Source organism: Cervus canadensis, chromosome 2 (genome assembly GCF_019320065.1).
Source record: "Cervus canadensis isolate Bull #8, Minnesota chromosome 2, ASM1932006v1, whole genome shotgun sequence".
NCBI classification, from domain to species: Eukaryota; Metazoa; Chordata; class Mammalia; order Artiodactyla; family Cervidae; genus Cervus; species Cervus canadensis.
The window spans coordinates 1147388-1165532 of record NC_057387.1 but is presented as its reverse complement, the minus strand read 5'-3'; the positions used below and the strand labels follow the sequence as shown (position 1 = coordinate 1165532).

The 18145-nt window shown below is 50.0% G+C and overlaps 1 protein-coding gene across 2 annotated transcripts in view; it reads right to left on the bottom strand.

Annotated features, from left to right (window-relative positions):
- Positions 1 to 515: 515 nt before the first annotated feature.
- Positions 516 to 18145, bottom strand: part of CD247 (CD247 molecule) — an 86490-nt gene continuing 68860 nt past the window's right edge. Inside the window, exons 2-8 of one of the 2 annotated variants that reach the window (XM_043450240.1) lie at positions 7045 to 7148; positions 6068 to 6124; positions 5372 to 5452; positions 4818 to 4850; positions 4014 to 4070; positions 2389 to 2430; positions 516 to 1688 (exon numbers count right to left, since the gene is read on the bottom strand). In XM_043450240.1, coding sequence (XP_043306175.1) covers positions 1623 to 1688; positions 2389 to 2430; positions 4014 to 4070; positions 4818 to 4850; positions 5372 to 5452; positions 6068 to 6124; positions 7045 to 7148 — 440 coding nt within the window. In that variant the 3' untranslated portion in view covers positions 516 to 1622. Of the gene's footprint in view, positions 1689 to 2388; positions 2431 to 4013; positions 4071 to 4817; positions 4854 to 5371; positions 5453 to 6067; positions 6125 to 7044; positions 7149 to 18145 lie in introns of both variants that reach the window. The other variant, XM_043450230.1, reaches the window with a different exon arrangement.

Genomic DNA, 18145 nt, shown 5'->3' with positions numbered 1-18145 from the left:
TGGGAAGGCTTATTGAGTTAGGGCCTTATAAACAGCCACTACAGTTAAGACAAAATACTGCTGGGGACAGGGTCACTTTTGGGGGCAGAATCTGACCCCCAAAATGTTTTTTTGTCCCTTCCCCATACCTTACAGACTGAGGTTGTGTGCTGTGGCATTGGCGGCTGCTCATAACCCCCAACACCCCCTGCTAACAGCACTCTCTCTCGACACCTGGATCCTCGGCTGGCGCCTCTCCCATTCTCCCACCTGCACACAAGCTACGCCATGCGGTGAGCCCTGCACCTAGGGCTCTCTCCTACCACCTCCCACAGGCCGTGCCCACCGTGTTGCCCCAGGCACAGCCTGGGCTGGCCACTGGCTGCATCCTGCTTTCCTGCATGTTCCAGGGAACCATCCTGTTCTCTCCCAAGAATCAGCAGTTCTGCCCCCACTGCAGGGGCAGCAGGCTGATTCCTTGATGACTAAATGACCATTATAGGCTTGACTGTCTAAATGAAGCTTACAGTAAAGCATTTTCACTAAAGTTATTTATTATGCAAAAGAGTAAGGCTCTAGCAAACCAGTATAAATTAAGACCAAGCAGAGTGGGTTTTCCATCCATCACCATGTGCCCTTTTATTACACAGCTCTGTTCTAACACGTCAGCTGAGGCTCTTTTTGTGATGCCACTGTCCTTTGGGATCTTTCTAGGTTCGAGCTATACCAAGTCGTCCTTCAAGGCCTTGCCCATTTGATGAGATGGGTTTGTCTCATTCCATGAGGTGAGCAAGTGGCTGCAAAGAACGTGGTCTTGCTTCTCTCGCTGCCAGCTCACCTGTTCAACATCTGCAATGACACCGCTCTGTTCTTTCATCCCAGACTCTTCACAGCTCACTTCCCTGTGAGAGCATGGGCTCCTTGAGGGCAAGGCTAGGCTTGTTCATCTCTTGGTCCCAAAAGAGGGCCTGGCATACAGGTTCTATCACGGGGAATGCACACTTGATTGCAGGAGGGCTCCTTCACACCCCTCCCCAGGCCTCCGGCTCCCCTGCTCCCACCCCTCATCTACCAATACCAACTGCCACCTACTCCCACCTTCCCCTCTGCCCCCTTCCTGGCCCAATCACCAGCTACCTTGAAATTAGGGGGCACGGTAACAACTGAAGCCAAATTTACAGCAGCAGCAAAGCTACTCAAAAGCTGACAGGACGATACAGACTATTAGGACAGGCACTAACATTTGTGGTTTCTCTGGGGACTTTACAAAACACACCCTGAATTCAGTTATGTTTGAGAAGGAGGGGGCCCGGCTCCCAGTTAAGAACCTGGAGCTGCAGGGAGCAGGGCCTGCCTACAGTCTCCAGGAAACCAGAAGACCTGAGAACAAGGTGCGTTCACAGTGGACTCCTCAGGGAAGGGCACGGGGATGCACTCTCTCCCAGCGTCCAAGGACAAAATTCTGTGTGAGTTTGGAATTGGGTATGACCAAATGTTACAACTTGAAGCATCCCACTCATAAAGAGAAATACTTGGGTGGTGGAGAAATATGAGTGAACTGGGTTATAAATGCTTTATCCTGTATCTTTGACAATCTGGCCATCTACAGGTCTGGCCTGTGAGTGCTGAAACTCCAGCAGCTGTTAGCGAGGGGGCAGGGCTTGCATGTGGAGGGCGTCATAGGTGTCCTTGGTGGCCTTGCTGAGTCCCTGGGAAAAACAAATGAGAAAAGAAGAGGAGGTCAGAAGTCCTGTGTGGGCGTGAGCCTACCTGGAGGCCAAAAGGCATCTGCTGCAAGCTGGCCCATGCCCTCCCCCCACGCTCAGCAGCCCGGGAACTGTCCCTGAGGCCACAGCTGAGGGCTCTGTGTTTTAGAGAAGCTGGCTGTGCTCAGGGTACACAATTCACACCAATTTGCAGAAACGAAGCACCCGACTGCCATAACATTTTCTTTTTTAAAGTTATTTTTCTTGGTTGGTTTACTTCAGTCTTCTCACCCACCCTACTAGGTGTGAGGATAAGGCAGGGTAAGGCCTCTGCAAGGGCCCAGAGCAGTGGAGAAAGAGGCAGGAAATGACTTGTTCGGTGTCCTTTACTCAAGACCACACAGCCTCTGGGCAGCTGCCACCTGTCTGCCTTTCTCTGTTCCCCCAGGGCTCCCCTCGCCACCTCCTTCGAGTCAAGTGATGTGCTTGAAAGGCTGAATCCCAACCCTGCCTCAGGGACTGACTGGCAGAGCAGTCACGACAGGCCCGAATGGGTGCCCTTGGCTTGCCAAGTTCAGCTGTTGAAGAGCTGGCACTGCCAACAAGAAACACAAGGGGGCCTGAGCGTGGTCCTGGTTAGACGGCGCCGTCCTGGGAAGCAGGGCCGGCAGTGCAGACCAGAGGCACCGCCAGCGGCACTTACCTGGTAAAGACCGTCCTGCCCCTTGCCTCTTCGCCGCTGGTTCTGTGGGAGTGAGACAAGAAAAGGCTAGAAAGTCAGACAGTTGGCAGCGGCCTTCCTGCTCAAGGGTCCTACTCGGAGGGCCCCAGATAGTCAGAGCTGACCATCTCCTAGCCAGAAGCCCTTCCCAGGGAGAGAAAGGCCCTCAGGTCACTGGTTAGACCTTGGCCTCCGCAGAGTAAGGTGAAGCCGGGTTCTGATGAGGCCCAGGTTTGCTCTGCCCGACGCAGACCCTCATCAGATTCTTGGATCTGGGCTGCATGGGTGCTGGCCACACTGCCCACTGCTTGGAATAATCGGGCCTCCCTGCAGCTCTCAAAATTCTTGGCTAACTAGGGAAGTCACTATGGAGGTTCCTCAAAAAACTAAAAGTTGGATTACCATATGATCTTAGAAAACTACAATTCAAAAGGATACGTGCACCCTAATGTTCACTGTGGCACTGTTTACAATAGGCAAAACAGGGAAGCAACCTTAATGTTCATCAAAAGATGAATGGATAAAGAAGATGTGGTACATATATATGACAGACTATTACTTGGCCATAAAAAAAGAAAGAAAAAATGCCATATGCAGCAAATGGATGGACCCAGAGATTATCATCAAAGTAAGCCAGAGAAAGACAAAAACCATATGATATTACTTACATATGGAATCTAAAAAGATTATACAAATGAATTTATTTACAAAACAGACTCACAGACTTACAGAGCAGACTTATGGTTGCCAAGAGGGTAGGGGGAAGGATAGATTGGGAGTTTGGGATTAGCAGATGCAAACTATTACTGATAAAATGGATAAATTATAAGGGTCCTACTACATAGTACAGGGAACTATATTCAATATCCTGTGATAAACCGTAATGGAAAAGAATATGAAACAGAATGTATATAATCACTGAATCACTTTAATTAACACAACACTGTAAATCAACTATATGTGAATGAAATAAATTAAAAAAAAATTTTATCTAGTCATTTATACTCATTGGGAACAGCACGTATGTCATGGGTACAAGCTCCAGCTGTGGAGTCTGTTCCGATTCTGGCTCCCTAGCACCAGCTTCGTGACCCTGGGTGAGTTACTGAACCATGTGCCTGGAAGAGCACACATGTCTCTCCAGGTTATTGTGGGAGTTAAATGAGGCCATCTGCCTGGAAAGCAGGAGCCAGGCCAGCAGTGTGGGCATGCTGCATGTGCAGCTACACAGGGACCAGACTTAGAAGGCTCAGTGCTCTGCTCTCGCCATCTGGACGTCCTTAATCGTGTGTGAACAAGGGGCCCACCATCCCAAGTGCTGAACACACTTTGACACACATTAATCACGATTATTATTAGTGTGACAGATTTTACCTTTTCTTGCAAAGCATAGGCCACTTTAGAATTTAACTTGGTTTTTAATCCTAAAGAGCATCAGTCCTTTCTGAGAACCTCACATTCTATCATGAGATAACACAGCTGGATTAACCATTGCCTCTGGTGGCCATCCCATGGGCTTTTGCAGGTGACAGGAGGAAGGGATGGGACTCTCTGGAACATCCCCCACACCACCCAAGCCTGGGGAACAAAGAAAGAGCAACACTCACGTCACTCTTCATCCCGATCTCACTGTAGGCCTCGGCCATCTTGTCTTTTCTTAGCTCCTGAAAAAGAGGGCATGAGACACTGGTTTTACCAACCAATGTAGAAAACTGTGGACTCCCCTGCAAAAGGGAACCTCTAGATTCCCAAGGTGGGGGGGTTCTATATTCAAGGCTCCAACAATCAGCTCCAACTCCACCCTTTTCCTTTGGAAACCTTTGAAAGCCAGCCCTTTGCATTGAGCTGAGAAGCTCAGGTTAGAACCTGAGATAAGATGTGGACTCCTAGCCAAAGGGCACACATGTTGGACAATGCAAGAGCTCACTCGAAGGCCCCAGAATTATTTATTTCAGCACGTTGTCTCTTTACATAGCCAACACCATAGGAAGAAGTAGCTCTCTTTACAGTAGGCTACCCCCTGCACTGGTCCCCCACACACTGATCAACACCCAGAATGGGGAGGTTTTCAACAAGAGGTGAAACTCAGGGACTACTGTGGATCCTAGGAACAGGAGTCCCTCCCAGGGGCTTGCCCAGCCTGACCTCACTGTCCCTGCCGGGTCCCAACCAGGCTGACCCGGGAACTCCAGCTGCAGGCACAGGGGCCGAGAGAGGGAAAGCAGGCCAAGGGGCCTTCCTACAAGCAGCCACTGCAGGCAGCAAGCAGGTGAGGTGTAATTCGGCCCCAGGAAGTGACAGTCAAGTCAGGCAAAGACCACAGGGCAAGGAGCCAAACCTTTGTCCAGAGCCCTTCTCCAGCCCTACCCCCCAAATTTCCAAGGAAAAAATATGCCACCTCCTCTACTCACATTGTACACAACTTCGTGGGGGTTCTTCTTCCTCTGCTGGGAGAGAGAGAAGGGGAAGAAGTTAGCATGGGAGAAACAGGAATCCAGGCCAGGAGAGCTGAGGCTCCTTCCCTCCGCCCCTTCCCCACAGCTGTGGGCTCCTCCTCAGCCGTGTCCCCCCTGGGCTCCTGCAGTCCCGCTCAGCCGCCCCAGGGCCTTCATGGCCTCATGCTCCCTCATGCACACAGACACGCTCTCACACCCAAGCTGAGCTCTGCTCTTAAGACCCCTCCTCCGGGCCTCCTCCAGCTGCTCCTTTTCCCACAGGGTGTGGAGTCTACAGCTGAAAAGGCAGAGCTGCTGAGAGCCTGGTATCAGCGTTGCCACATTCATGCTGTGAAGGCCTGTGTGATGCAAAGGCGCCCTGGGCAGCGGCCAACAGCCGCCTGGCCAGGCCTCTCACACCGCAAGGTCCAGCATGGTGAAGAGCGTGCTGGCCCCAAGGAGCCCTCCTCTAACTGCCTGGCTGAGCCCGCACACACACACTCACACACGCAAACACAAAAAGGCCTTACCGGTTTCCCCCCCATCTCAGGGTCGAAGCCCCCTCTCCTATCCAGGACTGCATACTCCTCTCTTCGGCCGACATTCAGCTCCTAGAAGATGCAGAGATGAGTCAGAGATGAGAAAGGAAAGCTCAGGAGGATGGGGCCGGTAGGCCAGCGAGTTCTTTAAGAGTGGCGGCTCACAAAGGAGCAGGGACCAGGGGATCCATCGGCTACGATCATCTCGGAAAGCCTCTCAGAGAACATATTACTGGGGCGGGGGGGGGGGGGGGGGGGGGGGGGGGGGGGGGGGGGGGGGGGGGGGTAGGTGCATGATCTATTCGATCAAAGCCCCACTGCACGGAGGCAGTGAAATCGCTTCTCCACCGCAGGGAAAATCCATACTTTCCTTTTCCACCCCCATGCCTCTGGTCCTTGAAACCGCTGCCGGGCGGGGCCTCGCTTGGAGCAGGCACCGCACTAAGGGGGCGCCCGCCGCGCAGCACATCGCTAGGGAGCGGCATCCTCCCAGCACCTCCACGAAGCCGGCATGGTGACTATCCCCGTTTTACGAATTAGGAAACTGAGTCCCAGAGAGGTTAAAACAACCTGCAGGGCTAATGGCCGCGGACCAGACCCACAGCCGAGCGCCTGGCCGCTGTTGCCCCACGTCCCAGGAGAGGCGTGCACCTTCTAGGCTAGGCTCTCCGGAAGAGGCGGACTTACGTTGTAGACCGGGTTCTGACCCTGCTGGTAGGCGGGGGCGTCGGCACTCCTGCTGAACTGGATGGGGAAGAGGAGAGAAAGCGCTTTACTTTCTGCGCGGGCAGCCTCGCTCCGCTTCTCCACTGCAAACGCGTGCGCCCTGTCTGCTGGGGCTGGGCCCCTGCGAGACCCCGGGGCCTGAAAGCTTCATTTCTGAGCCCAGCTGTCCTTTCTCCTCGCAGGGGTCAAGCGCAGTCACCGCAGGTGCCCCGGCGCCCGCCCTGGTTTCCGCTCCCAGGCCCCTGCCCTCGCGCATGCGCAGAAGCGCCTGCCTCACGGGCCGCGCCCACTGCGCTCCGGGTTTTCCCCTCGGCCCCTTCCTCCCAGGGATTCGGAGAACTAGTTGAGAGGTGTCATCTCCTATCTTGACCCCTGCGGCCGGGTGCTTTCCATGTGGCACTGTGTCCTGAGGACCGAGGCTTCGTCTCCCTTTGCCCACGCCACGGCCACCCCCACCCCCCGCCCCAGCCCCTGGCAGGACCTGCAGGGCCCTCGGTGAAAACCCATGCTCTGGGTTAACCTTCCCACGTGCGGATGAAAACCGGGTTTGAAGAGAAAAGGCTAGCCAAGCCTGGGTCTGCAGTTGGACAGCAGGGTCTGGAAAGAGACTGCAGGCTCCCACCTCCCTGCTCTTCACTGAAGCATAACCCCCTTTCCTGGCAGAACCTCTGCCTTGAGACGCCTAAATGTTCACACATCTGTATGACTCCTCACTAAGACCAGCACCAGTGTACACTCATCCTCCCACTCTTGTCCTGCTAAGCGAAACACCACCCCCCACCTCTCCAGCCCACCCAGTGTGCACGCTTGGCTGATCTCTGCTTTGCCCGTGGATACCAACCACTCATGCTTGAGACTTTCCAAGACCAAGGCCCTCTGGACATCCACCGAGTTTTGGGGGAGCCCCTGCCCTCCCCCCAGAGGCCAGTGGCACCAACCTTCGCTCTCAGAAACAGGGCAGTGACAATAACGCCATAGATGAAGAGGATCCCATCCAACAGGTAGCAGAGTTTCGGATCGAGCAGGCCAAAGCTCTGTGCCGCTGTGTCAAGAGATGAGATTGATTAGCCAGGTCCAGGTGAAGGAACATGTCTGGTTGGGGGAGCGGCGGGGCGCGGGTACCGTGACAGGTCAAGGAAATCATGATGAGGGCCGGATGCATTCTCCATACCCCATTTGACCACAACCTCTCTCCCGCCTTGGACCAGCCTCTGGGGAAACCTAGCCTGCCCCAGCAGGGGACATGGCACGCGGCAGGGCCACAAAGCCTGGAAGACAGGAAGGAGGTAAAAACTAAGTGGGGGAGGTGAAATTGTCCCTTGTGCACACTGTGCATGAAAACAAATGGTGCTGCTCCCAGCGTGCGAGCCCAGAGAGGTGCGAGCCCCATGTGAACCACGTAATCTGGAAGCCACCCCACATTGCCAGGGGGCCCCCCAGAGTATGTGCTATGCAAACTAAAGTACAATGGGGTTGGGGAAGGAAGTACAGTAAACAGCATTTTTTGAAAGCTCACTACCCTGTGAGAGGAGACACGGATTTAGCCTAGACTGTTCTTCCTGCCGGGTATAGCAACTCAAGTGTAAAACGGGGTGTAGCAGGCGTCTAACTCCTCCCCTGCCTGCTCTCACGGAAGCCGCAGGCCCGCGGCCGCAGTCTCTCCCGGGCCGAGGGCGCCCTCTCATGGCCGCCTGCAGGACTACCTCGGGACTAAGGGAGCGGATAACGTGCCCTTGAAGGCCTCCTCCTTGTTATTAGTTCTGTGACTTGGGGCAAGTTGTTTACCCTATTTCAGCTGCCTCTTCTGCTGACCAGGGTGAAAACTATAACATTTCTTTAGTGTTTACTTCGTGCTAGACACCGATTTGATGTAATAGCTCGTCAGTTCCTCCCAACAGCACCACGTGGACACAGAAGCAGGGAGAACTCCGGATTTAGTCAGGAGCACTCAGCAAGTAAGAGGCAGGCCAGGTGAGCCCAGATGGTGTATCTCCCTACCACCCCTCCCCACCCCACCCCCGACCTCCTGGGCCGAGCCCTGCCCTCCCTCTTGCAGGAGCAACGTTTTGCCTTCTGCCACAAGCCCCGGAGCAGGTGATTCAAGGCTGCACCCGAGTCCCCACCCCCAGCCCTCTTGAATCCTCTGTTCTCAACCCTTTGACTACTTCCCTAACTCAGGACCCTCCACCCCCACGCCCGCCCCAGGCACTGATTTCTTTGTAAACTTCCCATAGTCCTTGCTCAGAAACCGTTTTCTGTCTGAGTAAAGTCTAGCCCCGACTTAGCTCAGGTCCAGCCCCCGCACACGGTCTCCCCACACTGTCCCTCCTGCCCTACCTGCCTGCCTTTACTAAGTCGGTTCCTCTATCTGCCTGCGGTTGCAAGTACTCACCTGCCGGAGTGGGACTCAGTCCCGCCGTCACAGCCCCTAGTGAGAGTTCCCTGTGCTGAAGGAGGCTGCCTCTACAGAGCACGCTACAGACACAGTGTGTTGGGTTATGAAATTCCCCTCCTCTGGGATGTAAGTGCTGGACAACAGTGGCTGCATTTTCCGCATTCTTGCCTCTTCCTTCACCCCCAACATCAGAGCACAGACCAGATGTATGGAATTTTCACGGAAGATACCAGGCCTCCTATGCAAGGTTGGCCTGACCTCTGGCCCTGAGGTGGTGCCGGAAGCCGCTGCTGACCGAAGGTAGGGGATCTGAAGGCCACTCCAGGATTCTTGCCTGGAAAGCCCCATGGACAGAGGAGCCTGGCCGGCTACAGTTCATGGAGTCGCAAAGATTCAGATACGACTGATCACACACACACACCACACACACTGAAGGCCTATGGGAGACAACCCAGCCCCCAGCAAAGGCCGTGTTTGGTGGCCACTCCACCCTAGCTGGGGTAATTTTTTTTCCTTTTAGGACTGGAAGGGTGTCAGTGGAGATTTATTTGGGTGGTTGAGATTCAGAAAAAGGGTTGGGAGAAAATCGCTCAGTTGCCTGTCACATAAAATGAGAGCAGAAAAATTACTGGGCAGTAAATTTAGAACAAATAAGGAGAAATATTTCTTGGTGTTGTGCAGAGCCAGTGCAGTGGGGGAGAGGATTTGGCCCCTCCCCAGAGATAAGTAATAGGAACAGATTTCTTTTTTTTCTTTCTTTTTGAACAGCAGCATGATTTTATGACCAAAGACAAATGTGCTGTGTGTGGTTTGGTCAAAAAAGGATATTAATCGCCACATACACCCCAGGGTGGAAACTTCCCTCTGTCTAGTCCAGCTATGCCCATGGGAGAAGGAATGCGACTGATGAAGGCAGTGATAATCCAGAAAGTTCCTTGAAGGTACCCAGGGCCTAATTCAGTTGTGTGGTTAATTAAATATTTATTGGGCATCTGCTTGATGTCAGGGGATATTGAAATAGAAAGAACCCTGGATTGGGTATCAGGTGGGTTCTATCAATAGTCTTTCCTCTGCCACTAAGTAGCTGTATGGTTTTGGGCAAGTCACCTCACCTCTCTGGGCCTGTTTCTCCATCTGTAAAATGGTGGGTCATCCTGTCTACCTTAAGGGTGTGGTGAGAATCAAATGAGAGAAGGTACTGGTAGGTGTTTTTGTAAATTTCTTCCATAAGGATAACATGTCTCACATTTGAGTAGGGTCTTCTGAGTCCCTGCTCTTTTAGGGCTCGTGTCTTAGCTCTTGAGGCCACACCCAGGTTGGAGGGGCTTCCCTTGGACAGCAGGCAGCTTTCCAAGATGACAACTCAAAGACAGGAGCCATAGACACTCCGAGGTTCTGGCTTCTTCCCTGCCTCCCCATCCCCAAGAGAGAGACCCATTTTCCTCCTTCCCTGAGCATCTTGTTTCTGTCCCCACCATATTCAGTCCCTAAGAGAGGTATTTAATGGGTTTATATGGTGGCTGTTTTCCTAAACAGCAGGAGAACCTGTTTTATTTCACACTTCCCATCCTCTGCCCCAGATCCACAGCACCCAAGAGAACCCCAGAATTTGCACAAGTACCCAGATACTGATTAAGGGTTCTCATTCTCAGCCCTGGTCACATGTTAGGATCGGCCTGGGGTCCACTCTGAGCCCAGTTCTCATTTGATTGTCTGGGGTGGGGACTGGGCCAGTGCGCAGCAGAGCCGAGCTTCAGAGCGACAGTGTCCCTCAGGCCCAGCCCTTCTCAGCAATACAGCTTGTCCTACAACAATATAAATTCACTGCCAAAAAGAGACAAAAAGCAAAGGCAAAGCCTCAGCCTTTTATATGCACTGTAATTTTTGTGTACTTCTCAACTGTGTGTTATTGAACTTCTCTAAGCCTCAGTTTCCTCACCCATAAAACAGGATAATATTAACTGTCTCATTAGGTGATGGTGAGGCTTAATTATCTCAATAAGATAATTAATGCCTGGCATGTATTAATAATAAGTGCTCCGTATATCAGCTATTGTTATCACCATGATTTTTTTTTTCCACAAATCACCACCAATATATTTGTTTGAGGGAGAAAGGGTGAAATCATGTCAAGAACTTTTAAAGCAGACAGGATTAGGGACACCGATCTGCCTAACTTCTGGGTGTTCACAACTGCACAGGTAGACCGTGTGAGGCAACACCAGGTGACCAAAGAGCACGGTGGGAGGATGCACTCTGAGGAGGTGCTGCCTTCCTAGCAGAAAATGAGGACGGAACCTCCTAGAGCCCAGTATGCTCCTCGCACAGGCCAGGACATGATAGTGACCTGGTGAAAAAGAATCTCACCCTATTTGCAAAGCAAAAGAGCAGAGCTCCCAGCTGAGCTGCAGAGTGAAAGCTGGGGGTGGAATCTGACCCCGTGATCCTTCCCCTCCAATCTGGGCCTCCACAAACCGCTCTGTGATCCCCTGCACAAGGCAGACTCAGCAAATCTGCAAAGTTAGGACGAGTCTTCCCAGTTCCCAACCCCATTCCACTGTATCCAGGTCCAACAGGTGACCCAATCCCAGGGCACAGACCCAGCCTCTCTGGACCCCCACTTCTGGGCAGACACATGGCAAATATGGGAACAGAAGCCCAGCTGGACTGGAACCCATCTGAATACTGACAGGTTGCAGTTGTCCTACAGGTGCTCCAGGATCAGTCCTCACCCAAGGTGGTCAGGCTGAAACAGAGCAATTATTTAGGTGATTCCAGTTGCTCCAGGGCAGAACACAACCTGGCAGAAAAGAAGGCTGGCGCTTCAGAAGAGCTGACCCTGCACATCCAAGTGCCTCCTGCCGTGGATCCGGGATCAGAACACAGGGAGCGAAGGGGACCCAGTCTGGGACCTGCGGCTGTTCACCACCGTGAGACTGCCTGCCCGCATGCCCACTCCAGTCTCCATCACAAACGGTGTAGGTCCAGGTGGTCAGGGCCCGCCTGAACTGGGAGCCTGGATTCTAGGTGTTTCCTAGCCTCCCTTTGTCGTCATACTGTCGTTTATCAGGTAGGCACTGGAGAAGTGGGCCAACAGCATGATAACCTGGAGCCTTCCTGCCAGGTGGCAGGCATGAAATGAAAATAAAACTTGCATGAGTGTTGCTAAAAGAGCTCTCTAAAACTGAGCCAGGAGACCATTAAGAAAGTATGACTTATGAACATCTCAGCCTGGATGGAATCTGATCTTTTGACCCAGTGATGTCACCCAGAACACCTGCCAGAAATTCAAGATACTTACTGGACCCTTACCTTAAAATAACTCATGACGACCTATCTACTTATGGAACCCACACTCTAAAACAACTTGTGATTCCTTAAGGACAAATATTTTCCACCTCATGTTAGAGCCAACCACAGTTCTCAGCAGGCAACTCTTAACAGCTTGGTGGCTTTTTGCCTTCATAAACCCGATTCTTTCCCTTCCTCGGAACACTCTTTCAGGGTTACCTGAATCTGCATCTCCTGAATTGCAGTACTTAAGGCCCCAATCAACAATGACAACAAAATAAAGACTCCAAATAAACTCTTTGCTTATTTGTAGGCTCCTGCATGATCAGAGGCCTGGAGGCTCCAGGGGAAGCCAGGCCTTGTTGGGGAGGGAGACGCAATGTGAAATGTTCACAAGCTGCTGTGACTAAGTTTCAAAAGCCAGCAAACAATAAGAGCTGTGAATTCAGAGCTAGGCAAAAGCTCTGTGTCCTGAAACCAAAGGTGAGGTGCACCTAAAGCAGAGAGGTGTGTCAAAGTGTGTCTCTCCACATGTTGCATCTAAAAATGGTATGAGTTGTCTTAGTGAAAGTGAGCCCGCCCATCTCTATACACCCACTTGTCATCTTCATAAAGGCCCAGAGTTAGGAAGTTTCATGGCACTGACCATTAACAGAAAGATTCTGGGTCCCCAAAAGGCAGCCTGGAGGCACTAGAGTCTGGTTTCTCTGGATGAGAGGTATTCGAATTATGTTGTTTGTCTGTCTCCCAGGCAGACTATGAGCTTCCACAAACAGACGGAACAGGACTTATCAACCTGGTCCTGCTGTCGCCCAAATCTGCAGACACACACTGATGCCCATCTCCCCCTCCAGCAAATCCTTTTTAGGAGCAGGGTGTCTGTCAAACTCCATCACATCCAATTAGTAAGGATACTTCCCATTTGAATCCCAACATGTACTTTTAAAATGACTTCCTGTACATGATCAAGTTTGATTCTCATGAGAGCCCAGAAGGTGAGCAAAGGGCTACTACTAGATCCAATTCACAGACCGATAAACTGAGACCAGAGGAGTAGAGTACTTTTCCTGAGGACACCTGCAGGTTAGAGCCAAGCTGGATGGGACACTGAGTCCCTGGTCCCGGCTGCTTGTCTAACCTCTCTGCCTAAGGTGCACCTCCCCTTTGGTTGCAGGACACAGAACTTTCACCCACCTCTGAATTCACAGCTCTTACTGTTTGCTGGCTATTGACACTTAGTCACAGCAGCTTGCTAACTTTTCGCATGGTGTCTCCCTCCCCACATGGCCTGGAAAGCACAGATGATGCATTTTGGTTTCACTTGCTTATTTCCCCTCCTCACCTAGCACATACCAGGCCACTTAAGAAGAGGAAAGAACATGAGCCATAGAGCCAGAAAGCCTAAGATTTAAATTCTACATCTGCTTCTTACCAGCTTTGTGGTTTGGGACAACTTTCTTAACCATGCTGAGCTTCAATTCCTCTCTCTGCAAAAGGGGTTTATTAAGACTGACTTCACAGGGGAGTTATGCAAATGAAATTACACCAGTGTGTGGGGAAGTGCCCTGTCTGGTGGCACATGCTGAGTCCTGGGTCTCAGGTGACCTTCTCCACCATGATAGAGGCTCTGAAGGTACAAGCAGCAGCAGGAGTAGACCAGGGCTTCCCACTCCTTCATGCCAAGGTTAGGGACAAAACCTGGGCAGTTTCCCCAGCTCAAGATGGAGCGACGCCCCTTTCAGTGTATATGAGGATAAAAGCACACAATGCGTATATGGAAAATGCCTGGTATACAGCAGGAGCTCAATAGTGGGTGGACATCCTGAGAACTCTTGGCTTCACCAAATGATAACAAGCTAACTTAACATCTGCACTGTGTTCAGCTTAGAGAACTCTTTGCCCTTGAGTTATCTGGTTTAATCCTCAGAACAACTCTGTATGATATGGGAAGAATGATGCCGCTTCTGTTCAGATGAGGAAATTGAGTCTCAGAAAGATCACTCAGCTAAAGAGTTCCCAAGTTTTATCTGATGCGAAGTCTCTCCACTCTATCTGGATGCTTCTGGAGTTTCTCTCTTCCAGAGAGCTTCCCACCTTTTAAAAGAATTTCTTCTCTGATACCCCCAGCCTCTGCTTGAATATCTCAGGTGACAGAAAGCTCACCACCCATCAATTACTGGTGGAGAGCTCAAATTTTCAGAGCTTTAAAAAAATAGCTTTGGTCCTAGATCTGCTTCCAAAAGCACAGAGAACACAAATTCTCCCACATCTATAGGGACTGTAAAATCCCACCCATGTCCAGCTTGTCTCCCCCTTAATAAGAAGCACTTTAACATCACAGCAAGAACAAACCCTCAGAAGGCAGACAACTTGAGTCCGAATCCTGGCCCTGCTGCTTAACCAGTAATCACAGCCACCTCCCAGGGAGTGTGAGGTAAGTGAGATGGGCTGGTGAGCTCTCAGTACGCAGGACCTGATGGTGTTGATTCTAATAGCCTCCAATTCAGGTAGGAGGAGACAGCTTCCAAGCCTCCTGAACTCCTTTCGCCGCTCCAACCTTGAGCTCAGGGTCTGGCTGCTGCCCAGCTGCACCTCCAGACTCAGAGGCAACTGGTGATGACATTGCAGGCTAAGAATTTAGAAAACAGGAAGTCGTGTGTGTTCAGGAAGGCAGCAGTGATGGGTGCCTATGCTGGGAGTGATGCCCAGCCCGTCCACCGCAGCACCTTAGGCATCCAGACCTCCCCCTCAGGGGAGTGGCTCTTTGATTGAACAACTAACTTTCACTGCAGCAGGGAAAATCTAGACTAGACTCACAGGATGATAGTTATAACCACTAGTTGAAGATTCGTTTTGTGCTAGGAAGCACATGTGAGTTTTCAGGTTTGATCCTTAGAGCAACTATGACTATACAGCTGGGGAAACTGAGACTCAGAGATGTTTAATAACTTGCCTGCGGTCTAGAGCCAGGGTTAAACCTAGATCTATCTGAATCCATAATCCAGATACCGTGTGGTCCAGAGTCCTAACTACCAGTTGGCATTGCCCTTGGACGACTTACTGGTCTTCAGGGACCGGGAGAAAGGAGCCTCACCAGGCTTTGGAGAACTTCTTTTTCAGAGGATCCATGTTAGTAGGTGATATTAACTTCACAAATGGCCTTCTTTCTTTGAGGAGGCAGAAGGCTGAAAGGCTTACAGTGTTAATAGCTACACCTGACCTGCTATCAGATGTGAGGCCAGCACCCACACTGGCCAGTGCCTAGAGAGGCTGATCCATTTGGGAACATCCTAATCACCTTGACAGGTGGTACCATGTAATTCTATCTGCTTAGCTGTTGTGGCTGTGCTGGTCTCCGTCGCTCCGTGGGCTTTCTCTGGTGGTGAGCGGGGCCAGCTGTGGGGTGCAGGCTCCTCGCTGCAATGGCTTCTCTTGTCGCAGAGCACAGGCTTTAAGGCACACACGCTTCAGCAGATGTGGCTCATGGGCTCGGTGGTTGCAGCGCTCGGGCTTAGTTGCCCTGCGGTATATGAAATCTTCCGGAACCAGAGACTGAAAAAATGTCCCCTGCATTGGCAGATGGACTCTTAACCATTGGACCAACTTTTCTGTTAAGGGCTGAATTGTGTCCCCTCAAAATTCATATGTCCTAACTCCCAGTACCTCAGAATGTGAGTGTATTGGAGGTGGGCAGCCGGCATAATTTCTACCTTCTGAGAAAATTGTAAGGAGGGAGCATATTGCATGTAAGCAAGAACCTAGCACAGTTCCTGACACATAGTAGGTACTCAAAACACCATGATAGGCCACTGTTATTAGGAGAAGCTGCAGGCATGTGCTAGGCAGTGAGGAGCAAGCAGAAACACAAATAAGTAGCTTCACAGTTGAGCAGGGAGGTGAGAGAGACGCACGGGATGCTGGGGACAGCCAAGGGAGACGGCAGTCATGCTCATCCGTGCTCTGGGGGTAAAGCACAGATCGTGACCTCCCTTGGTAAGCAGAACCCACATTTCAGCTCTTTCCATTTATTACACCTTCCCAGTGGCCCCTCAAGGCCAGCAGACAAGTCTCTCATTTTAGTGGACAGCACTTACTCTGTGCCAGGCAGTTATAAACAAGTTATATATACACATGTATATATTTATATATATACACACACACAGAAAGAGCAGTATCTATGTATATATGTATATATATCTACATATTTTATTGCTATTGTTTAGTCACTAAGTCATATCCGACCCTTTTGCAACCCCATGAACTGTAAGCTGGACAGATCTTACTTGCTCCACTTTGCAGATAGAGTCTGAAGGTCAGGGAGGTGAAGTGACCTAAGGCCCCATGCTGTGCATGCCACAGAGCCAGGAGAGAGGCCAGGAGGAAGCTGGAGGAGAGGCCAGGTCTTGCCAGGCCTTTGGTCTTTCACACAGCCCACAGCCCTCACAGCGTGCTCTTGAACATTAGCCCCATTTGAAAGAAATCCACTCTAGAACAAAACCCTCATGTAAAAATTCCAGGCAGGATTTTGCCATTTCTTTGAGACTTTCATTTATTCTGTTAGTCTGCAGATAAACCCTCACTGTATGCAGAGATATAAGCACATTTTTACATTTATTGATATTTATTACATCATTATCTGCAGGAGCAAAACAAAAAGAGGTAGAAGAAGACAAACAATGTAAATGTCCCCCAACTGGAAACCAGATAAATAAATTTTGGTATATTTATGTAAAGCAGTTCAAATAAACAAACACAACAGATAGCTCTATATGTGCTGCTATGGAAAGATCTTCAAGATATTTAGATTAAAAAGCAAACTCTGGAATGATGTATACAGTACTTGTGCATGAACAAGAAAAGGCATATTACATAGCCTGCATGTGTATGTGTGCATGATCAGTGACTCAGTCGTGTCCAGCTCTTTGCAAACCCCTGCACTTAGCCTGCCAGGCTCCTCTGTCCATGGGACTCTCCAGGCAAGAATACTGGAATGTGTTGTCATTTCCTCCTCTAGGGGATCTTCCCGACCCAGGGATCTGACCCTCGGCCCTGGCGTCTCCTGCATTGCAAGCAGATTCTTTATCGGTGAACCACCTTGGAAGCCCAGCTTGCACATGTATACTTATACATAAAAACTTATCTGGATGGTTTATGTTTGGGATGATGAACAAGTTCTGGAAACATTCATGATTATGATAAATCTCTCCATGTAAGACTCTTCAGCTTCTGTAAACATGGCTTATCCTTTTTGGTGTACAAGTTTTGTACACAATTTGTTAAGTATACTCTCTGTCTGAGAAGAAGCCACTGACCAGGAGAAAATATTTTTGAATCACACGTATAAAAGAGGATTGAGTCCTGAATATATAAAACTCTAATATACATGTGGGAGTTGGGGAGAGAAATTGTTCTGTATCATGTTTGTGATCGTGGTTATGTGAATCTATCCAAATCTTACAGCTCATAGAACCACACACCAAAAATAGTGTATTGTTAATTATTTTACTGTTAAGTCTGTAATTTTAAAAAATTAAAAATTTATGACAGTAAAAAAAAAAATTCTAGAAACAGATAGTGGTGATGGTTACATAACATTGTGAATGTACTTCATACCACTGACTAGTACTCTTAAAAAATGGTTAAATGGTAAATTTATATGACTTATAATTTACCACAATAAGAAAGTATCTATACCTATCTATCTATCTACCTACCTACCTATATATTTGGATTGCTGCATACACAAAATACATTATTCACAGTAACTCTGGAGAGAAGGGAGTCGAGGGAGAGTTTGGGAAAATTTTACTTATTTTCTACTTCGCACATTTTGGGTTCTTTGAAACTTTGTGATAGTATATTACATTTATAATGTTAACCCGACAAAAACAAAGGACAAAAACAAAACCCTTAAACAAGTCCATGTTTGCGCAGCACAGTTCTAGGCAAGCAGAAAGTGAAGGGAGGGATACAGACTTGTCCATCTAGCAAAGCACCTTGAACCTGACTTTTGCGCAATACATTTCTGGTGGTGACTTACTGGGATTTGGAAGTAATTCAAATATACAGAAATGTTCACCCTAATGGTATTTTGGGAAATTTTAATACCTTTGTGCATAAACACAAAAACAATTACTCCTGATGGATAGCACAATCATAAGTGAAAGTGAAGTCGCTCAGTCGTGTCCAACTCTTTGTGACCCCATAGACTGTAGCCTACCAGGCTCCTCTCTCCATGGGATTTTCCAGGCAAGAGTACTGGAGTGGGGTGTCATTTCCTTCCCCAGGGGATCTTCCCGACCAGGCATCAAACCCAATGCATCTCCCGCATTGCAGGCAGACGCTTTACCCTC